General features: G+C 42.6%; 1 protein-coding gene across 1 annotated transcript in view; it reads right to left on the bottom strand.

The window, feature by feature from the left end:
* Positions 1 to 704: 704 nt before the first annotated feature.
* Positions 705 to 24,734, bottom strand: part of LOC133136608 (CMP-N-acetylneuraminate-beta-galactosamide-alpha-2,3-sialyltransferase 1-like) — a 28,365-nt gene continuing 4,335 nt past the window's right edge. The window contains exons 3-6 of the mRNA XM_061254246.1: positions 3,942 to 4,121; positions 3,518 to 3,563; positions 3,237 to 3,356; positions 705 to 875 (exon numbers count right to left, since the gene is read on the bottom strand). Coding sequence (XP_061110230.1) covers positions 705 to 875; positions 3,237 to 3,356; positions 3,518 to 3,563; positions 3,942 to 4,121 — 517 coding nt within the window. The remainder of the gene's footprint in view (positions 876 to 3,236; positions 3,357 to 3,517; positions 3,564 to 3,941; positions 4,122 to 24,734) is intronic.

Here is a 24,734-nt window from a genome sequence, read left to right as displayed (position 1 = left end):
TCTCCATTCCCCTCCAATCAGCATCCTTATCACCCAGCAGTGCGGTCCTCATTTCAAATCGGTCAATTTGACTCCCCGCCCTTCTAAAATTACCCATTTATACGTCATATTTCGGTTAACTTGTGTATATGTCATATCTAGTTTTACTTAATATATGTCATATCTATAAATGGTAAATGGTTGGCATTTACATAGCGCCTTTATCCAAAGCGCTGTACAATTGATGCTTCTCCATTCACCCATTCATACACACACTCACACACCGACGGCGATTGGCTGCCATGCAAGGGACTTGCTCAGGGACACTTTGACACAGCCCGGGCGGGGGATCGAACGGGCAACCCTACGACTGCCAGACGACTGCTCTTACTGCCTGAGCCATGTCTAGTTTAACTCGTGTGTATGTCATATCTAGTTTTACTTGTGTATATGTCATATCTAGTTTTTCTTGTTTATATGTCATATATAGTTTTACTTGTTTATATGTCATATCTACTTTTACTTGTTTATATGTCATATATAGTTTTACTTGTTTATATGTCATACATAGTTTTTCTTATTTATATGTCATATCTAGTTTTACTTGTTTATATGTCATATCTAGTTTTACTTGTTTATATGTCATATATAGTTTTACTGGAAGCCAGTGCTGCTCTAACTTCAGCCTTTAAGGCCGTTCGGCAGTCCTGTTCATTTCACAGCCCTCATCTCCCTTCAAACAACTTCAATTTTTTTTCACAGGCAAGAAGCTTCATGACGATGGACTCATAGTCTCCAGCATGCACTCCGGTTGGCTTTGTACGTTTAAATTTGTTTTTCTCCCAGTAATGCTGCCAGGTTCCATCTTTGGATGCTCCAAATCCAAAAACATTCACCTGAGACCAAGAGGACGCAGATGGACAGTTTGATGTTAAATTGAGTAGATTTCATAGAGTCCAGTTGTTGGTAATGACTGTATTATCATCAACAATATCATTATGATTGTATATCCTACACCAGTGAGCACTTTATTATGTAATTTTAGACATATTTTTTAGACTTATTAAGTCTCCTGCTGCTGTAGCCTATCCACTTAGTGGTTTGATGCTTTGTGTGTTCAGAGACGCTCTTCTGCATACCACTGTTGCAATGTGTGGTTATATGTGTTACTGTCACCTTCCTGTCAGCTTTGACCGGTCTGGCCCTTCTCCTCTGATCTCTCTCATTAACAAGGCATTCCTGTCTGCAGAACTGCTGCCCACTGGATTTCTTTTGTTTTTTGCACCATTCTCTGCAAACTCTAAAGGCTGCTGTGCATGAGAGATACTCAAACCACCCTGTCTGTCACCAACAATCATTCCACAGTCAATCATTCTTAGATCACATTTCTGCATCATTCTGAAATTTGATCTGAAAAACAGCTGAACCACTTGACCATGTCTGCATGATTTTATGCATTTAGTTGCTGCCACATGATTGGCTGATTAAATATTTGCATTAAGAAGCTGGTGTACAGTTCTACCTAATAAAGTGCTCACTGAGTGTATGTGCATGGGTGTGGAACTGGAACTTGATTTTGTGTGTGTGTTTTTAAAAGAAATGAAAAGACGAGAACACAGATGCATACAAATGTCCATGATGGCATCTTATTTCCCACTACTGCACCTAAAACTTGTTAAACATGAATAAATAAATTACTGAAATGAAAAGCAAAACCAGGAGAGGAGGAAACAAAGGGAAGTTGGAGAAGCTTAGGGTTCTGAGTGAGGGGAATAGTGTTGGGAGAAGAGGCAGGTTTTTAGGGTACTGAGGGTAACAGTGTTGGGAGAAGAGGCAGGTTTATAGGGTACTGAGTGAGGGGAATCGTTTTGGGAGAAGAGGCAGGTTTTTAGGGTACTGAGGGTAACAGTGTTGGGAGAAGAGGCAGGTTTTTAGGGTACTGAGGGTAACAGTGTTGGGAGAAGAGGCAGGTTTTTAGGGTACTGAGGGTAACAGTGTTGGGAGAAGAGGCAGGTTTTTAGGGTACTGAGGGTAACAGTGTTGGGAGAAAAGGCAGGTTTTTAGGGTACTGAGGGTAACAGTGTTGGGAGAAGAGGCAGGTTTTTAGGGTACTGAGGGTAACAGTGTTGGGAGAAGAGGCAGGTTTTTAGGGTACTGAGGGTAACAGTGTTGGGAGAAGAGGCAGGTTTTTAGGGTACTGAGGGTAACAGTGTTGGGAGAAGAGGCAGGTTTTTAGGGTACTGAGGGTAACAGTGTTGGGAGAAGAGGCAGGTTTTTAGGGTACTGAGGGTAACAGTGTTGGGAGAAGAGGCAGGTTTTTAGGGTCCTGAGGGTAACAGTGTTGGGAGAAGAGGCAGGTTTTTAGGGTACTGAGGGTAACAGCGTTGGGAGAAGAGGCAGGTTTTTAGGGTACTGAGGGTAACAGTGTTGGGAGAAGAGGCAGGTTTTTAAGGTACTGAGTGAGGGGAATAGTGTTGGGAGAAGAGGCAGGTTTTTAGGGTACTGAGTGAGGGGAATAGTGTTGGGAGAAGAGGCAGGTTTTTAGGGTACTGAGTGAGGGGAATAGTGTTGGGAGAAGAGGCAGGTTTTTAGGGTACTGAGTGAGGGGAATAGTGTTGGGAGAAGAGGCAGGTTTTTAGGGTACTGAGTGAGGGGAATAGTGTTGGGAGAAGAGGCAGGTTTTTAGGGTACTGAGTGAGGGGAATAGTGTTGGGAGAAGAGGCAGGTTTTTAGGGTACTGAGGGTAACAGTGTTGGGAGAAGAGGCAGGTTTTTAAGGTACTGAGTGAGGGAATAGTATTAGGAGAAGAGCCAGGTTTTGGGGGGCCACCAGAGTCCAGTGGGTAAGAGTGACTCAGTGAGGTAGGAGGGAGCCAAACCTTTTAGTGCTCTTTAGGGGGTGAGAAGGATTTAGTAATGAATATGTCAGGTGATGGGGAAGCAGTGCAGCTGACTGAGGGTGGGGGTGATGTGATTTCTTGGTATGTGTGAATATTCTGGCAGCAGAGTTTTGTATATATTACAGTTTATGGAGAGATTTATCCAGGAGATCACAGAAAAGGGCATTGCAGTAACGCGGACAGGGTTTGAGCGTCTTTGAGGGAAAGGGATGGGCAGTTGTGCAATGTTACAGAGATGGGAAAATGTAGTCTTCGTGATGGAGGTGATGCACTTTGCTTTTTCTTTTTTTCTTGGGTAAATTGGATAAAGCCAGTTTGTTTATTAGATAGTTTGTTAAAATGTGTAATATGTGCTTACCTCATCACATACGTGGATGGCGAACATCAAGGTTGAGAAGCCGGTGGAGGGATATTTCCCATGGCGTTCAAGCCAAACATCATAGACGTACTTTAAGAACGTGGGGTTGTATATTAACACCTGTGTTTAAATAAATCATAAAAGTCACAGAATGAGCACAAGAGACATACTACATGTGATATTTGTATATTCACACACTTGTACATACACACACACACACACACACACACACACAGACACAAAAGCATCTTGGAACAAAGTGCGACACAAGACTCTTTCACCTTATTCTTGTCTGCATTAATCTTGGCCATCACCGGCATCCGGGTGCTGTTGAAAACAGAGAGATGTCAATAGCCTGCTGGGTGGCACTTAGTCCAATGACGATCCACAAGATCACAGAGTCCACTAGTACCCCAGGGCAGGACACTTGGAGCATCCATGGCAGCACTGAACCAAGAGCTGATAAAGGAGCCCTTTTTCCCTTTCTTTGTGCATAACTGTCTGTCTAGCTAATTTTAGCCCTCACCCGAACATTAAATGCAAAGCGTAATGATGAAAACTGTTGCTTCTTTTTCATCCGAAAACAAAGTGAGTGAGCACTACAGCAGCTTCTGACAAGGGCTCCTGTTTCTCAGAGCTGCATTCAGCTTCTTAGATCAATGTTCAAACACAAATGCATTCCCAATGTAGCCCATGGCCACCTACCGTTTCACAGTGCCTGTGGTCAGAGCACTAGTGATCCACTCCAGATCCAAAGTCTTGAATGGTATCAGCAGCAGGCTCGTGTCCTTTTGCAGGTTTGTGGCACTTTCTGGGTACATGACACGATGGGTGGTTCTGTTCCCTACGTCCTTTTCATAGCCCAAAATGGGAGCTTTGTTCATTCTGCAGAGACAATATGTATCGCTCTTAGAGAACTGACTGCTATGTAAACTAGTCTTGACATTGATTTTAGACAATGCAATCATGATAGCTGCATTTTTGTGGCCCAAGTTTACCATACAACCAAGAAACATCATTATGGTTTCTGTAACGTGATGTGAGACTATACTATTGCCACAGAAAATACACTAACTGGTATTCAATTAACATTTCTATTGAATTCAGGAGTTGGAAGAACACATGGTAGGACATTCTGGCTCAGCTTTTAATAGTTAATCAGGGTTAATCATATCCACTTTGCCCCCTTGTAGCTCAGTCGTTGATGTCCCAAATTATTGTTGCATTCATATTTATAGAAACAAAATACTGTGAAAAAATGAAAGCACAAAACTGCAATGCCAGATTGTTAAAGACGATTAAAAGTGAGAACAGCAGTTTAGATGTTTATCAGCCTCTTATTTGCAAAGCAGGGCAATAAAACTAGAACAGGCCATTCAGACCAGCAATGCTGACCTTATCCTACCACTAAAGTGTACCTACTGCTTAGTTTGCCTAACAGCTAAATGGTATCTAGCACCATATCAAGCCTGGTCTTGAAAACCCCCAGTATTTCTGCCTCCACTACATATCCACTTTTGGATTCTGTTTAAATCTTCCTGGATTACAATAGATTCCAAACTGTTAGCTAAACCTTCTAGTTTTGTATCATCTGCAAATTTAACTGACGTACTTTAAATGTCCCTGTCAAGGTCATTTATATGAATGAGGAAGAGCAGTGGTCCCAGCACCGATCCTTGTGGGACTCCACTTCCCACAATACCTCAGCCTGACCTGTTTTTAGGTCAGCTCAGGCTGAGTCTGTCACCTTATGATGAAGTCATTGGAGTCAATGAGGGCTCCGTAATCAGATCCCTTGAGGTTCCCAGAATTCCCTACTACAGCGCAAGTCCTGCAGCGATTGGGCCCTGAGTCGTTATAATGTCCCTCCCCAGGGACGACCTGGAATAGTTTCTGCACCACAGCACTGTAGTTGGCATTTTGCTTAGTCTGTAGCCTCTGGGGACACAATAAAGACACACAAGAGTGACTCTCAGCTGCTCAAGAGTCAATCAACAAGAGCAACGGTAGCTATGGGAGCAGAATAAAGCCTTTCTTAGGCAGATGGCAGGTTATGCTGTATTTACATGGTTTTTCTCCAATTACATTTGTCAACAGACCAAAACCAAAACACACACACCCACACACACACACATACACAGTTCAGTCAGAAGACTCATAATAAATGACTCCCTGTTGTAAGCCAGCCAAAACAGGGAGTGACTACCCCCCCCACCCATGGGGGTCTTTAGAAGCTCACAGTTGGATGCTGGGGTGGTGGTGGGAGAGCAACAAACTTCTGAAGACACGATTGCAATGCAAATGCAGTAACAAGCATGTAATACAAGCAACAGCAGCAGTGAAACAACAGCATGCCAAAAAGAGCAATGCAGCAGAATGAGCCAGGCAGCGCTATGGCTTTAGCATGCAGAATGAGCCAGGCAGTGCTATGGCTTTAGCATGCAGAATGAGCCAGGCAGTGCTATGGCTTTAGCATGCAGAAAGAGCCAGGCAGCGCTATGGCTTTAGCATGCAGAATGAGCCAGGCAGTGCTATGGCTTTAGCGTGCAGAATGAGGCAGGCAGCGCTATGGCTTTAGCGTGCAGAAAGAGCCAGGCAGCGCTATGGCTTTAGCATGCAGAAAGAGCCAGGCAGCGCTATGGCTTTAGCATGCAGAAAGAGCCAGGCAGCGCTATGGCTTTAGCATGCAGAATGAGCCAGGCAGTGCTATGGCTTTAGCGTGCAGAATGAGGCAGGCAGCCCTATGGCTTTAGCATGCAGAATGAGCCAGGCAGCGCTATGGCTTTAGCATGCAGAATGAGCCAGGCAGCGCTATGGCTTTAGCGTGCAGAATGAGGCAGGCAGCGCTATGGCTTTAGCATGCAGAATGAGGCAGGCAGCGCTATGGCCTTAGCATGCAGAATGAGCCAGGCAGTGCTATGGCTTTAGCGTGCAGAATGAGCCAGGCAGTGCTATGGCGTTAGCGTGCAGAATGAGCCAGGCAGCGCTATGGCTTTAGTGTGCAGAATGAGCCAGGCAGCGCTATGGCCTTAGCATGCAGAATGAGCCAGGCAGCGCTATGGCCTTAGCATGCAGAATGAGCCAGGCAGTGCTATGGCTTTAGCATGCAGAATGAGCCAGGCAGCGCTATGGCTTTAGCATGCAGAATGAGCCAGGCAGTGCTATGGCTTTAGCGTGCAGAATGAGCCAGGCAGTGCTATGGCTTTAGCGTGCAGAATGAGCCAGCAGGTCAGCTTTTGGATGATTTCCAGCATCATAGGTACTTTTTTGTGTGCGTGCTTACCTGCCACCATTTAAAGGTGTCGTCAGACAGCATGGCGTTCTTCTGTGACAAGAGTGGCGATATGGACGTGTTAAAGCGCTTCCTGAACCAGGGGTCTTCATCCTCAACAGAGATGCACTGGCGGCAGGCACACAGTGCCCTGGAAACGGGTTTGTCGGACCACCGAGAGACAAGTTGTGATAAGTATGATGACGTATTGCTGGAGCTAAATAAAACTATGGTAGTAGCACAGAAGCAGAACAGCACAATCAAAAGCTTTCTTCTCGGATTCTTGAGGTCCACCATTTTGTAAATGATATGTGTTTACAGACTGGAAAGTTGCAAAAAGGAGGGAGAGCTTCCTCAATGGAGGGTTTGACTTCAGACGAGGGTTTGAAAGGATTGTATCAGAAACAAAGTGCATGACCTATTCAGGCAGGGAATGTTATCCTTTCAGAACAGTTCTCAGATGCACTCAAAAGCTAGATGCATGCAGTTTACACTTTGGGGGTTTTCTGCATGGTAAACTGCAAGTACGAGAGGTACTGACAGTCGTAGATTAGTAAGTAACTGACGTCTGAATAGGAGGGAAAATGTGACGGTTTGAAGTGCAAGCTTGTGCTTCCTGTTAGAGGGAGGGGTCCTGCTTTCTTCTTTTTGACTGAATGAGGTGGTAAAGAGATGGTGAAGCTGCTCTCTGCTGGAAATCACCCACCTAGAAAGAAAACACAGGAGGACTGATTACACTCAACATATCTATGGTACATATCAGTAATGGGCCTGGAGCATTTCCCAACAGAGGGGATTGCTCTCCGTAGAATCCATTGGAACACATAAACAACTTAAATATTACCAGATTATTCAAAAAACTAAAATCCAACCTGAGACTGCTACACTTAAGGAAAATCTAATGTTTCTGCTTAAAAATCTGTCAAATGAACATGTACATGTAAGCTATTGTAAGTATTCACTGTTCTGCATGTAAATGAGAGGCTTAGCACAATAGACACATAGACAGCAAGGTTTATTTTGAGGGGACATAGTGCATTGAAGGTGAGTATAACAGTAGTAATTATCGATAAGTTTGGTTAATGTACAATCAATATTAATTTGTTCTGTATAAATCTATATCAATACATGTAGTCTGGTGCAACCAGGCACACACAAATAAAAAAATTAGTGTACTGTATAATACTGTGATCATATCGCGTACAGTTTATGTATATTACAAAACCAAATGTAGATACTTTGTATCTTATATTATTTGGTGTACCCCAAATATTACTTTGTCATAAAAGATGCCTTGGGTCCATACAATGCCCATACTACTTCTGATAAACTACCTACAAGGAGATAAAATAATAGGTAGATATTGCACATGATTATAGTTACATATTGCACATGATTATAAGTTGATATTGCAGTGATTAGAGGTAGATATTGTACATGATTATAAGTAGACATTGCACATGGTTATAGTTAGATATTACACGTGATTATAGGTAGATATTGCACATGATTATAGTTAGATATTACACGTGATTATAAGTAGACATTGCACATGGTTATAGTTAGATATTACACGTGATTATAGGTAGATATTACACATGATTATAGTTACATATTACACGTGATTATAGGTAGATATTACACGTGATTATAGGTAGATATTGATTATAAGTTGATATTACACGTGATTATAGGTAGATATTGCACATGATTATAGTTACATATTGATTATAAGTTGATATTACACGTGATTATAGGTAGATACTGCACATGATGAGCCGCGGTGGCGTAACAGGCTAAGACGCAGCAGACTTGCGGTTGCAGTTTGCTGCAGTTGCACACCCGGGTTCGATTCTCGGTCCTGCCAAAAGCCAAGTTTGGCCGGCTCACGTGGGGCAGCAATAATTGGCTCGCTGCTCCAGAGGGAGGGACTTGGCAGGGTTATTAGATCGCCGCACAATAAGCACCTCGGGCGCCTCGGAATCACGGCAACGGGCACGAGACGAGACGGCTTGAAGAAGGCGTGTCGCTCTCATTCGGGCCGCCCAGGGATGGGGTACGGGCGGTACATCTAATACGACTACCTCCAATTGAATCAGACGAGGTACAATTGGCTACCAAATTGGGAGAAAAAGGGAAAAATCAAAAAAAAAAAAAAAAGATATTGCACATGATTATAGGGAGATATTGCACATGATAATGAGTTGATATTGCACGTGATTATAGGTTGATATTGCACGTGATTGCACTCTTTAGGTTCAATCTCCCACACCAGGCAGGTTAGAGGTTCCTCATTTTATGAGAGTTCTACAGTCCCCTCCAAAAATATTTGAACAGCAATTTCTTAGTTTTTGCTATACACTGAAGACAATTGAGTTTGAGGTCAAAAGATGTAGATGAGATGACAGATCTGAATTTCAGCCTTTATTTCCTGGTATTTTTGTCTAGATTTGTTAAACAACTAAGAACATCACCTTTTATATCAGACCACCCATTTGTGTTAGAAATGATAAACCAACATCAAGACCAGAGAGCTGTCTTTGGGAGAAAGGCAAGCTATTTTGAAGCTTAGAAAAGAGGGGAAATCCATTGCACAAGCATTGAGGATAGCTTGTACAACAACTTGGAATGACCTGAAAAAGAAAGAAACCACTGGTGTACTGAGTGTTGGTGCGTTTTGCTTGTTGTTGCGCTTTTATTGAAAACATCAGCTAATCAGAGAAAATAGTGAATTACACCCACCAGTAATGGTGCTTCTGGCAAATCGACCCTGATTGAAAAGATATTAAAATAATGTAAATGAAACATGACATGCCAAAGAAGGCGTATTGCTAGGTGGCGTAGCCACAAACCATATCACAAACCATGTATAAAAATTATATATACAGTTGGATAATTTAGTTTGTAAGTTTTTAATGATATTAATGATGTTAGAGTGACATTTATTTACACACACTCAAATTTCAGCCATGTTATATTATTTTTCATTCATGAACTTAATTACCATACACGTGAAGATAATTTGGGACAGCCTGAAAATAAAAAGATTTAAAGAAGGAAAAAATTATATTCAAAATGTTTTACTTTATTTTGTTGCAGTAATATCTTATACTTGATAATCAGTATCATGCATGACATTTGAATCATCTTAACAAATAAGGCCCAAATGCTACACTGTGTCCCGGTACCCTGTCTCCTGCCAACTTCCTGGGTGACCATCGCCACGCCCACTTCAATGAGTGAGTCACAGAATAAATGTCATGTGACCACGAGCAATTTATATACACGGTATTTGAGGTGAAAATGCTGAATGACAATGATTAGCTAGTCAAGGCGAAAAACTCAAAATACTTAATGCGTCCCAAATTCTGAATCTGAATTCACCCTAATGTAGTGAATAGTAAACCAAGAAATAAACGTAATTTGTGATGAACGAGTAGGCTACATTCAGTCTATCGACTAAAAGCGGTAATAGCATTCTTCTAAACCAGTGTTTTTTGTATAGAAAGGTGTAGGGTGTGTTGTAGATATTTACTCCATAAAAATATGTTCTTTTACATATTAGACACATAAAATAAGCCACGGCCATGCTTAAAAATTTTATTTATTTTTTTTAAAAGAAGAAAAATGACAAATTGAACGCCATATCTGGGTTAAGGGAGCTGCATCTTCACTGGGCATTGTAAGATGGAAATGAGGGTTTTTAAGAACAGGCTGTATAGACCTATGTTTGTTAATGGATTTGCGGCAAGATCCTGCAGTGCATAGCCTTATACGCGATTACGCGGATATATTGCAAAATACGACGTCTGCTGTCCAAATTCACTCTTTATTTAGTTAACTATACAAGGTGCATCTCAAAAAATTTGTATATGGTGGAAAAGTTTCTTTTTTTCGGTCATTTGTTTCAAAAAGTTAAACTTTCTTATATTCTAGATTCATTACACATAAAGTGAAATATTTCAAGCCTTTTTTTGTTTTAATCTTGACGATTACGTCTTACAGCTCCAGTATCTGAAAATATTACAATATTACATGAGACCAGTCAAAAAAAAGATTTATAATACAGAAATGTCGATCTTCTGAAAAGTATGTTCATTTATGCTCTCAATACATGGTCGGGCAATCATGGGGAAAACTGCTGACGTGACAGTTGCCCAGTGGACACTCATTGACACCCTCCACAAGGAGGGTAAGCCATAGAAGGTCGTTGCTGAAAGGGCTGGCTGTTCGCAGAGTGTTGTATCAACGCATATTCATGGAAAGTTGACTGGAAGTTGCTTGAAGTCCAGTGTGTCCAAGTTTCCACAGTCAGTGATGATTTGGGGTGCCATGTCATCTGCTGGTGTTGGTCCACTGTGTTTTATCAAGTCCAGAGTCAACACAGCAGATTACCAGGAGATTTTAGAGCACTTCATGCTTCCGTCTGCTGACAAGCTTTATGGAGATGCTGATTTCCTTTTCCAGCAGGACTTGGCATCTGCCCACAGTGCCAAATCTACTAGTAACTGGTTTGCTGACCATGGTATTACTGTGCTTGATTGACCTGAACCACATAGATAATCATCGAGATTCAAAATAATAAATAATTGAAATATTTCACTTTATGTGTAATGAATCTAGAATATGTGAAAGTTTCAATTAAATAACAGAAAAAAGTAACTTTTCCACGGTATTCTAATTTTTTTTAGATAAACCTGTGTAGCGTATTAAATTGATATTCACAAAGTAGGGATTAGTAATAAGTGAATAGTGAGCCATTTCAGATACAGCCAATGGGTGCGTCCCATTATTCTGAAAATGCATACTTCACTCCACTTTGTCCCAAACGTTACGGTGCCCTGAGATGGAAGGGCTACGTATAAACACCGCTATAATTTCTACATGGGAACCCAAAGTGTATACAAAATACCCTTTAATAAAATCTGAAAATTTGCACTTTAATCACATGTTAATTGTGTGATTTCAAATCTAAAATTGTAGCAAATCAGAGGCAAAGAAATACATTCCGAGCCTTGAGAGATATAACCCATCACATCACATTACATTACATTACATTACAAGGCATTTAGCAGACGCTCTTATCCAGAGCGACGTACAACGAAGAGCAAATCAAACACAAGTATGAGTGCTAAGAGGACCTGAGAGCCCAGTACAGTTCCGAGTCTTAGTGTGTTTACAGATACAATCGGAACCCTTGAAGAATAACCCGATGTACAAGGAGGGGTTTGGAGAGACGCTATTAAACGACTAATCCTGTTATATCGGCCTCCTCCTCGTTCTCCTTATATAAAATAGTGTCAGAAGTAAAACTAAAAAAGAAATACTACAACAAAGTTAATCAAACCAGCGCCACCATTCATGTGAATAACTTACCTTGATGTCCGCTGCGGGAAAGGTGAAGTTACATTTCCATCGACGATGAGGACTGAAAAAACAAAAGCATTTATGCACCTACACTACAGGTGCGTCCCAATAGACGGAAAGTGTATAGGCATACAGCACTCCTTTGCGCCACATTATTTCGCAGAAGTGGAGGAGTGGCCCTGGGGGAGTGGAGTAAAGGATGGTGGAGTGAAAGATTGTGGGACGCAGTCTAGCACTGAATGGGGGCGAGTCGCGCACATTAAACTATGAGAAGTTAACGAGCACACCTGCGGACGATGGCGTATGACAGGTGAACACAGCGATGCAGCTTACGCCGGCCGGCAAACGCAAATGATCGGCCGAAATGGATAAGCCGTTTATAAACGGTATAGAATTGCGTCAGGACTTTCAATATTTAGAAGAGGTGAATTTGTCCCCCCAAAACATAATGAATGATAACCTCCTCCCCAGTACAGGTATAAATAACAGCACAGAGGGTCTAAACGCTTAGATATCTTTTTGCCTATTTTACAATTATTTCATACACCCGCAGTTGCGATATGTCTACCGTTGCGGAAGCATGATAGTGTCATGAATCAAGTGTAAATAGCTATCACGCTTGTTTTACCTTCAGTGTTTCTGAATGAGAGAATATGCGGATGAAACGCTAACGTTATCTAGTTTATAACTTGTGCCTGAAGTTATCTGAGGTGCGTTCAGCAAACAGGCGAACGTTTGCAAACAATTAAAGTTTTTTCCGTTAGCATTCTGTTCGCTGTGTTTGCAAACGGTCTGAAAGATATGCGGCGAACAATGAGGAAGCTGGACTGAGGTAAATGTGAAGATAAATTGATGCAGAAGAGGAGTAAATTGGTTCATAAAAATTCACCAGAATGCAGGAAATTAAGTGAGAGATGCTCAAAATTTCCTGGGGGAGAACACCCAATGTTGAAATGAAACCTATGCCCTTGAGTACTAATATACTATATTAACACACTTACTGTCTGTCTAACTAATAAACTAACAGTCACTTATTTTGGGTATTTAGATTTATACACTTACTATAACTTACAAACAATTATCTCCCATTTCTAGTCTGCTCTGTAACTCCGCCTCTCTGTTCTATCACTATGTAATGTCCACGTCCTAATCCGGAGCCGAATGTCTTTCATGTGGGTTCGTTTCCTCTTTGTTATTATATCAGTACCCTATTATGTTCTCCGCATGTTGTCCATTTGTTTAGCCCACCTCACTCCCGTGCCCCGCCTAGTTTGGTCTGGTCTTGGTATTTAAACACCTGTCTCTGCATTGTTCTTTGTCTGAACGTTGATCAATATCGGGTTGCCAATTCATAGTAAGCCTGTATATTTGAGATTCAAGAACGACACGAGTTTGCCTTATCCTTCTGTTTTTTTTTTTGCTTGTTTGATTATTTGATTATTCGTTTTGGCCCTTTTTGTACTCCAGCTTGTGACTCTCAGATTATAGGCCCCTGCTTTGTTTTTTGACCATTATTTTGAATCTCGATTCTGGCATTGTTTGAACTCTGTTTACCTGGCTTGATTCTGGGATTGTTTGAACTCTGTTTACCTGGCTTGATCCTGGACTGATTAAAGAACAACATTTTTGCATACTCCCTGGTCTGTGTCTGGGTCCTCTGAACGGTACCTCACACATAAAATGAAAGAAAACCAAAACGTAGTCGTGGTCACAGGCAGAAGGTCGATAACAGTAAGGCAGTCCAAACAGGCAGATAAACAGAAACAAAATCTGGGATGTGAGATATAGCTCAAGTCTGGAGACATGGAACACTGGATGGAGTCAGGCCCTATGCCTGGAAGGTGGGGGGTGTGATGGGAGACGGAGTCAGGCATTGAGAAGGTGGGGGGTGTGATGGGAGATGGAGTCAGGCATTGAGAAGGTGGGGGGTGTGATGGGAGATGGAGTCAGGCATTGAGAAGGTGGGGGGTGTGATGGGAGATGGAGTCAGGCATTGAGAAGGTGGGGGGTGTGATGGGAGATGGAGTCAGGCATTGAGAAGGTGGGGGGTGTGATGGGAGATGGAGTCAGGCATTGAGAAGGTGGGGGGTGTGATGGGAGATGGAGTCAGGCATTGAGAAGGTGGGGGGTGTGATGGGAGATGGAGTCAGGCATTGAGAAGGTGGGGGGTGTGATGGGAGATGGAGTCAGGCATTGAGAAGGTGGGGGGTGTGATGGGAGATGGAGTCAGGCATTGAGAAGGTGGGGGGTGTGATGGGAGATGGAGTCAGGCATTGAGAAGGTGGGGGGTGTGATGGGAGATGGAGTCAGGCATTGAGAAGGTGGGGGGTGTGATGGGAGATGGAGTCAGGCATTGAGAAGGTGGGGGGTGTGATGGGAGATGGAGTCAGGCATTGAGAAGGTGGGGGGTGTGATGGGAGATGGAGTCAGGACATGGCGGCCCCGAGGAGCAATGATGTGCATCCTCCACCCAGGCGAGCGAGGCCTCCCAGGAGGGCAGGGATTTCTCCACCAGGCAGCGCAGTGTCTTTGCCGACTCCTGGCTCGTCCGCTCAGTCTGGCCGGCGGTCTGGGGGTGAAAGCTAGACAGCAGCTGGGTCTTGGCCTCCAGAGCGGACAGCATGACCTCTAAAAGCGACTGGAGAACTGAGGGCCACAGCCCCTGGTCACCTCCAGGGGCAGGCCGTGCAGACGGAAGGCGTGGAGGAACAGGAGCTCCGCTGTCTCTTTCCAGGAGGGTAGTTTGGGGAGAGCAAACGAAGTGAACAAACTTCAAAAACTGGTCCACCATGATGAGGACCACGGACGCCTTGGTTTTGCCACAATGGCTTTTTATGTTTCGTTTTGGTCGAAGCTTTCTCTGTCAGAGAAACTTTGCTGGGCCTGAAAAACTCAAATTAGCGTTTCCCTAAAACTTTTCCCTCCGTCTTGCGACCACAAACTTGCCAACTATTAATGGATGGGGAAATAATTCAGTACATCTTGTTTCAAAATGCATAAAATAAAGGTATATTTTAATGACAATCAAAATGGCAGAGATGCAGGTTGCTTAGCTTTGCAGTGGCATAGCTTTGTCAGATAGGCAAATGAGGGATTGTAACAGACATTTAAACCAGGAGTGCCCAAATTTTTGCACCCCACTGTAAAAATACTTCGAAATAAAAACTGAAATTCGGATACGAATCTCATGTACAGCTTCTGACCTCAAACCCAATTGTCTTCAGTGTATAATTGGCCTTGCTGTTCCAATCATTTTGGAGGGGACTGCATAAACACAACAAAACCAATGGTCACCATTTTAAATAAATTGTTACATTTGTGGTGTTAAGAATATGAATATCATACTTTCTCTGTCACTCTCTCTTGCTCTCTCTCTATCTATTGGACTCTATCTATCTCTCCGACACACACTCAAAAAGAATACCCCTTGCTAGGTCATCACAACTGCTCTCCTTCATAATATTATGCCCACAGAGACTAAAACACAGATTTGTTAACAGCTCTTGGTGAAGTTTTCAAACGCCACTCACACACAAGAACGAGTTGCCAGAATGAAAACAACCCCATTATTCTTGCGGAAATGCAACTACGGTATGCAACTATAAAAAAATTTTTTAAAACCTCTTAAAAGCTTTCTATGAACTAGCCAGCTAAATTGCTTGTCACCACGCATGCACGCCATGACGTCACTTTCACGCTGACGTCTTTTTTTTAAGGTGCTGCTGCGCCGATGTTATTAATCTCTCAGAATGTGAAGTTGATTCATTTTGTAATGATGCTGATGAAACAATATCTGTATTTTGGGAAGGTATATATTGCCATGTTTTCTGGAATGATACAAAGAAACTTACAGATGGTACAATCGATTGTTTTTTTAAATTTGTGCTACTGTGTTTTCAAAAAATGAGAAGGTAAACATAAACCGTAAAATGTTTGTTATCAACCTTCTCTTAATTTGAGCAAAATCTCATATCCATTCCAGCGAATATGCTAATCAGAAACCACATTTTGTAGTATTTCAGGCCTTATTAAATCACACTTGCTTTACATAATGTGGTGTAAAGCCTAGCCCCAGTTCTAAAGCCATTGAGACTGCGTGTAATGGCAATTTTCTAGCCATCCATTATATTACATCAATCAACCTGTAATATACTTAGATCCTGTGATATTATATATATCTTTGTTGAGTTCAATAAAAAAGTGTTTTTATTTACAGATATTATTTTCTCAGAATCTTGCAATATGTTTGCAAGGCCCCACAAACTAAAACTGTCTAGTCTCTCTTCCGAATTCAGAATTCAGACTTTATTGCTCAGGAAGCGTAATTGTTCAACACATGAACACGTTTTAGTTTACGGTAACATAGTTTCCAAAATTAACGAGACACTCACATATACAATTATGTGCTACAGCGCTTAGCCAATTTACAGTAAAAAGTTCGTTCGCCAACCCGGATGGCACAATATTCTCAGTGTTGTATAGCGCATTATCAATGTTTCTGCATGTTCACACTTGAGATTACATTCTTTGTTGGGCAAAATTGCCCTTGTGTGGCATTCAACACACATTCAGTACGTTTGCCTTTATGTTTAGCTACGTACCATCTGCAAAATTATTTCTAAACATTCATTACATTAATTTGAAGGGAAGAACAATCAGCCACAGAGTTTGGTCTATATTCTGGTGAACTATATTCGAGTCTAATCCTAAAACATAGACGTCCAACAACATCTTCCTTTTCTTTTTATTATTATTTCATTCATTTTTTAATCACAAACATTTATGTTCTTGAATTTCTGTTTTTTCTTTTCTTTTTTTCTGTTTTTACTTCAGGATAATGCTAATCAAGCTAATAGGAATTGCCGTTACATTGTTCGAAATAACTAGACACATTTATTATAACAGAACAATATGCACATGCCCATACAGGATACGAATAGTCACTGCATCAGCGTCTGTGATATTAATTGATATAGCCCACTTACTTCCGATCTTAGGCTCCCCGTGCTTGAGAAACTGATATTACATTACATTACATTGATATCCTTTGGAGTCATTCCATAGTCAAACCTTTATTTCCATCTTTTTTAACCCAAAGGAAAGAAACCACAGTAAAAGCGTATACCGTTGATAATGGTCGATGATAACTGTGGAGAGGCGCCAAAGCGTGCTCTATTTAAAGTAGTGCCATAGCAGCGGTCGTCGCGTATGGGAAAATAGTGGCTACTGTAGATCGGGTAAAAGACTATCGGATTTTTAAATACCCTTTTGTGGTAACGCGGGTAACCAGGGACAAGTGCACTGAAAACCCAAGAGGCAAGTTCAGTTCAAAGAGCAGGAACTGACCACAAAGATAAGAACTAGGGCCGTGGCCTGGAGATAACAAACAGAAGCAGCAATAAAGCAGTTTCAGCAAATATAAGACGAGCAATAAGTTCAATAGCAGTGATAAAATAAAGATATATGTGCTTTGACTTATGCTTATGCTTTACAGTTCTATTTCAATTATCAGTATGCGGTGATTCGTTGTTGGTGTGTGTGTGTGTGTGTGTGTGTGTGAATGAGAACCAACAATTATACAGCGTTTTGGATAAAGACGCTATATAAATTATATATTTTTTACATTTTACATTTTTGTCATTTAGCAGACGCTTTTAATCCAAAGCGATTTACAAGTGCATAGGTTCTTCCACAAGTTAAAGCATCACATCCATGATGTTGTTCTAAACATATAGTCATCAAAAGTGCAATTCTTTTTTTGGGGGGGGGGGTTAGACAAGAGGGATAGGGATATCAGAAAGTGGGCGGGGGAAATCAGGAGGGAGGACTAAGGTACAGTTTGAAAAGGTGTGTTTTTAGTCTGCGTCGAAATAGGGGGAGGGATTCTGCTGTCCTGACAGTGGGAGGCAAGTCATTCCACCGCTGACGAACCAGAGCATTACAGAGAATTACAATCAGAATGGCAGATAAGCAGGTTGCTTCACAGGTGGTATAAGGACCATACTGTGATAAACCTGGTGTGGGCGGAAACATTGGTGGGGGGTGGAGAGCAATAATGGACTAATTGTCTACAGCTGTGGGACGGTGAAACTCTGCATGGGACTCTGGGGGTTAAAAGACAGAGCCTAGGGTTCATTCGGGTGTTGCTGGGGAGCTGAGACCTGTTTGTTATTGCGGATCGGCACACTCTGGGGGGAGGAGCCGTTCGCAAATTATAGTTCTGCCGGCGGTGAAGATAGGTGAGTCAGGGGAGCTGTACCAGCGCAAGGAGGGGAGGCTGGTCGCCTCCTTTAGTAAGACAGGGCCGGGGAGATTTAGGAGTGTGTGCATCCGCCTGCTCTCCAGCCCATCGTTCCAGCGTTCGGCCTGCTGCCGTGCGCTATTGGCCCCGCCGACCCAAGCTATTGTTGTCCCGGGGAGTCGGACGGAGCCACAGCCCAGACCCCGGGGGAGGGTCTCGCCAGCTCGGCGAGCTAAGTCTTTAAATCCTTATTATATTAAACTATGTTTAGTGTGTGTGCTACCTTTCCTACCCTAGTCTGTTTGTTACTTACATTTTAAATAATAAATAAAGATATATATATTGGATCATTATCTGGAGTGTATTGTGTGTTCTCTGGTCTTCCGACAGAGCCCTTTTCGGGATGGTTTATTACAGCCCATACATACTATTAGAACTGGGTCTTTTATTTATGGTTGACGGCCCTCTAGTGGTCACAGGGGTCATTGCTTCCTTTGTTTTGTTTTTAAGTTTAATTTCTCATGTGAGCCCCCATACATGTGGTTACGTTTTAGCTGCACAGTTCTACCTTTCCACTTTGTACAATCGTGTCTTGGAAAGTATCGGTTGTAAGTACGTCATTTGAAGCAGCATATTAATGTGTTTTGTGCACTTTGTTTATGCAAGTGAACGCTGCCCTCCATTATACGTTTGCCAAGCTAATGCTAGTTTCCTATTAGTAGTTAATTTGTGGACCGGAGAAAGCGGAGCAGCACTTCTCCAAATAATAAGTAGACCTACGCAACGTGATCGCACTAATGTTGGACAGTGCTTGCATAATGGTACACATTTTTAAAAAAGGAATACAATCTTGTTTGCTCACTTACGATACCTTGCAAGCTAACTAGCTAGGGAGTTTGGCAGAACAACGTTAGAGTTCACTAATGTTGCATAGCAACCGCCCGACACTCCTTCAGACACTGACAAAACGCACTTCCACATCCCTGGTAGGTTTATTCCAAGTCGACCGAGGCGGATTAGGCTACCTTAACCAAATGGAAGATTTAGACAACACGCTCCCCATTTGCTTGGTTAAACATGGGATGAAAGATGCATCAGCACCTTCAACTCCCGAATTTCCTGAGGCATCTCACATATACCTTTGGATCTGGTGCCCCCAGTTCAACAGATAGAAATAGCGAAACAGACAGAAACAGGAAGTGGCATGTTCAAGGAAACCCGTGTTATACACTGAACAAGCACTTAATTTGGAACATTTTGACATTATTACACATACTTTTTCATGCGATTATCTAATCAGCCAATTGTGTGGCAGCAGTGCAATGCATACAATCAGGTAGATACGGGTCAGGAGCTTCTGTTAGTGTTCACATCAATCATCAGAATGGGGGAAACGCGAAGGTGACAGTAACGCGAATAACCACACATTACAGCAGTGGTGTGCAGAAGAGCATCTCTGAACACACAACACATCACTCTAAAGTGGATAGGCTACAGCAGTAGAAGTCTAAAATAAATACAGAATAAAGTGCTCACTGAGTGTATGTTTTTGAAAAATAACGGATGTTTATAATGTTGATTAGTAAGCTCCCTAAGATGAATAGTACAAATTATAGTAGAGCCATGCTATCATTTCCCTGAAATGAATGCTACAGATTACAGTAGTCATGGTGAATACTACAGATTACAGTAGAGTCATGCTGAATAATACAGATTACAGTAGAGTCATTTACTCATTTAGAGGTCAAGGTCATGTGAAGTCTTGTATTTCATGATGTAAACACGTTAGAATGATGTTCTTGGTGTCTTTTTGGGGTTTCCATGGTGCTGAATTCCATAATTTATTGATTTAGAGGTCACATGAAATCCGATATGGCCGGATGTAGACCAGCAAGGATGTACATAAAATAAATTATATTTATTCCCAATTTATTTATCTCACTCCAAAGATTAATAAACCTGTCAAATGTATATCATTGTTTGAATAAACATTGCAAATTGAAATGAAATAATGCGAAAAACCTGCAGACACTGACCCACCAGGACTGGAATCAAACCTGCAGACACTGCGGCCCTCCAGGACTGGAGTTAAACCTGCAGACACTGCGGCCCTCCAGGACTGGAGTTAAACCTGCGAACACTGCGGACCTCCAGGACTGGAGTTAAACCTGCAGACACTGCGGCCCTCCAGGACTGGAGTTAAACCTGCAGACACTGCGGACCTCCAGGACTGGAGTTAAACCTGCAGACACTGCGGCCCTCCAGGACTGGAGTTAAACCTGCAGACACTGCGGCCCTCCAGGACTGGAGTTAAACCTGCAGACACTGTGGCCCTCCAGGACTGGAGTTTAACCTGCAGGCACTGCGGCCCTGCAGGACTGTAGTTAAACCTGCAGATACTGTGGCCCTCCAGGACTGGAGTTAAGCCTGCAGACACTGTGGCCCTCCAGGACTGGAGTTAAACCTGCAGACACTGAGGCCCTCCAGGACTGGAGTTAAACCTGCAGACACTGCGGCCCTCCAGCACTGGAGTTAAACCAGCAGACACTGCGGTCCCCCAGGACTGGATTTGCCCATCTCTGCTCTACATAAAGATTTAATGAGCGGTTCTTTGTATTCAAAAAAATAAAATACATTTTTATGCATGAAATAAAAAAACAATCATTCAATTTATAAATGTGAGATGAAGTTTAAAATGCACATAACCCCCATCCCCAAATCCCAAACATTACACATTAGGAATTAGGAAGGCACTTCATACACAGAGACATAGGCCTCAGTTAATCACCATGGTTACACTGTTATACAGGCCAATGGTTACCCTCATCTCCCTTCGAACAACTTGATTTTTCTTTTACAGGCCAGCAGCTTCATGACAATGGACTCATAGTCTCCAGCATGCACTCCGGTTGGCTTTGTACGTGTAAATTTGTTTTTCTCCCAGTAATGCTGCCAGGTTCCGTCCTTGGCTGCCCCAAATCCAAAAACATTCACCTGAGACCAAGAGGAATAGATGGACAGTTTGATGTTAAACTGAGTAGATTTCATAAAGTCCAGTTGTTGGTAGTAACTGTATTACCATCAACAATATAATTACTACTGTATACACATGCACTCAGTGAACACTTTATTAGGTACTAATTAGACCTATTTGTTCGACTTATTAAGTCTCCTGGTGCAGTAGCCAATCCACTCAGAGGTTTGACGCATTCTATGTTCAGAGATGCTCTTCAGAACTGCGGCTCACTGGATTTCGTTTTTTGCAGCAAACTCCAGAGACTGCTGTGTATGTGAAACTCCCAGGAGATCAGCCGTTTCTGAGATACTGAAACCACCCTGTCTGGCACCAACAATCATTCCACGGTCAAAAATTACATTTGAACCTTTTGACCACGTCTGCATGCTTTTATGCATTGAGTTTTATTAACAAGCTGGTGTTCAGGTCTACCTAATAAAATGATCACTGAGATCACATAGATTTGATAGTTTTGGAGAAGAAAAATATATATATATCTGTGGTCCTAACAAGATATTAAAAAGATGTATAAGTGATTGATATAGCTGTTGAAATTGTACTTCCCTCTAGGGTCTTTCAGCGCACTTATCCCTGGTTATGGGTATGCACTTTGTTGTACGTCACTCTGGATAAGAGCGTCTGCCAAATGCCATTAATGTAATGTAATATAGAAGTGATCAGGCATATAGTCCAAAAACGTATCAGGGCATCTTACCAACACTAGATGGCAGTATACGCCAGCTCAAACGCACACTGCACTGCACTTTTTTCTTGGGTAAATTGGATAAAGCCAGTTTGTTTATTATATAGTTTGTTAAAATGTGCAATATGCACTTACCTCATCACATATGTGGATGGCGAACATCAAGGTTAAGAAGCCGGTGGAGGGATATTTCCCATGGCATTCAAGCCAGACATCATAGACATACTTTAAGAACGTGGGGTTGTATATTAACACCTGTGTTAAAAGAAATCATAAAAGTCACAGAATGAGCACAAGAGGCATATTACATGTGACATTTGCATACTCACACACTTGTGCATGCGCACACACACACACACACACACACACACACACACATCGACAAAGTGCGACACAAGACTCTCTCACCTTGTCTGCATTAATCTGGGCCATCTCAGGTAAAGGGGCGCTGTTGAACACAGGGAAATGTCAATAGACTGTCGGGAGACACACAGTCCAATGAAAGATCGTCTGACAGCGATCCTTCACCCTCACATTAACTGCACAGCATAATGATGCCAACTGACGCTTATTTTTTTATCAGAAAACAAATATTGGACAAAACACAATGGGAACCACTCGTACATCCAAATTAGTTCTGTAATCACTTGGACGAGTGATTTAAGAGAACTTCGCACATTCCCCAATTTTCTCGCATTTTGAATTTTTTCAGAGGTAGGAACAACATTTTCAAGTGGTCCCAACCTGTCGTACGAATCATGTAAGCAACGCATTCCACGAATTTGCTATGGGGAGGCTTGCAATGCATGACGGGTACAGTCCAGAGAGAGCTGTGGTATGTTTGACGGTTCTGTTTTATTTTATTTTTTCTGTATTTGCACCTGCAAATGAAATTCTTTCCAGTATAGATCGCATGGCTCACAAAACTTGGATCAAACTTTCAAACTAGCAGATCAAATATGAATCAAGATTCAGCACATGCATTGCTTATTTCTCTCCTCAGATATTTTCAGAAATATGTTTTAGTGGACAGTTTAGGAAGAAAAAGTTTATCAACCATCCCATATTGTTATACGGCCTGCATAATTTTACTTTTACCGACGTTTGCGTTTGGCAATGAAGTGACTATAGTCACAGCAGTTATCCACCTAGTTACCCGTAACACAATTGACCTTATAATTACGTTATACCTTTATTAGTTATAATAAAGGGGCAGTCTGTTTTTTTTTTTTTTTGGCAGTTAGTTTATTAGATAACATTTGATAATCAATCATACATTCCAGGATTTACGGCCTTACACAAATACGGCCGAGCTGGTTTTACCGACGTTTGCGTTTGGCAATGAAAGCTGATGGGGTTCCCTGGCTAACAGAGCCTCCTACATATGCAGCACATGCCCTGCTGGAGAAACAGAACCAGGGGTTTCATCTCAGCCCTCTCCTTAGGGCCTCTTACAGTCCAATCCATTTGGGATTAATTGTTTTGACAAGTTATAAGCAATCTTCCATGTGTATCTAAAAATCGTGACCATCAGCTCATACACTACAACTTTCTTCACAGAACGTACATAACACAGAGAAAACATCACAACATGAAGCTCACTCATTCTCCATTCTCAGGGGTCTGTCAGCACCTTAATAATATAATAATAATAATAATTATTATTATTATAATGTGTTGTTTAGCACCAAGCTTCCGGGCCCCAAGACTGCCTCAGTCATGTACCTTAGCCACTAGGCTACAGGCTGCCCCAGTCATGTACCTTAGCCACTAGGCTACAGGCTGCCCCAGTCATGTACCTTAGCCACTAGGTTACAGGCTGCCCCAGTCATGTACCTTAACCACAAGGCTACAGGCTGTCCCAGTCATGTACCTTAGCCACTAGGCTACAGGCTGCCCCAGTCATGTACCTTAGCCACTAGGCTACAGACTGCCCCAGTCATGTACCTTAACCACGAGGCTACAGGCTGTCCCAGTCATGTACCTTAGCCACTAGGCTACAGGCTGCCCCAGTCATGTACCTTAGCCACTAGGCTACAGACCACCCCTTTATGTACCTTAGGCACTAGGCTACAGACTGCCCCAGTCATGTACCTTAGCCACTAGGCTACAGGCTGCCCCTTCATGTACCGTAGGCACTAGGCTACAGACTGCCCCTTCATGTACCTTAGGCACTAGGCTACAGACTGCCCCTTCATGTATCATAGGCACTAGGCTACAGACTGCCCCTCCATGTACCTTAGGCATTAGGCTACAGACTGCCCTTTCATGTACCTTAGGCATTAGGCTACAGACTGCCCCTTCATGTACCTTAGGCACTAGGCTACAGACTGCCCCTTCATGTATCATAGGCACTAGGCTACAGACTGCCCCTCCATGTACCTTAGCCACTAGGCTACAGGCTGCCCCAGTCATGTACCTTAACCACGAGGCTACAGGCTGTCCCAGTCATGTACCTTAGCCACTAGGCTACAGACTGCCCCTTCATGTATCATAGGCACTAGGCTACAGACTGCCCCTCCATGTACCTTAGGCATTAGGCTACAGACTGCCCCTTCATGTACCTTAGGCATTAGGCTACAGACTGCCCCTTCATGTATCATAGGCACTAGGCTACAGACTGCCCCTCCATGTACCTTAGGCATTAGGCTACAGACTGCCCTAGTCATGTACCTTAGCCACTAGGCTACAGACTGCCCTTTCATGTACCTTAGGCACTAGGCTACAGACTGCCCTAGTCATGTACCTTAACCACGAGGCTACAGGCTGTCCCAGTCATGTACCTTAGCCACTAGGCTACAGGCTGCCCCAGTCATGTACCTTAGCCACTAGGCTACAGACTGCCCTAGTCATGTACCTTAGGCACTAGGCTACAGATTGCCCTTTCATGAACCTTAGGC

This window comes from Conger conger, chromosome 9 (assembly GCF_963514075.1).
Source record: "Conger conger chromosome 9, fConCon1.1, whole genome shotgun sequence".
Taxonomy (NCBI): Eukaryota; Metazoa; Chordata; class Actinopteri; order Anguilliformes; family Congridae; genus Conger; species Conger conger.
This window is presented reverse-complemented; position numbering and strand designations above follow the sequence as displayed.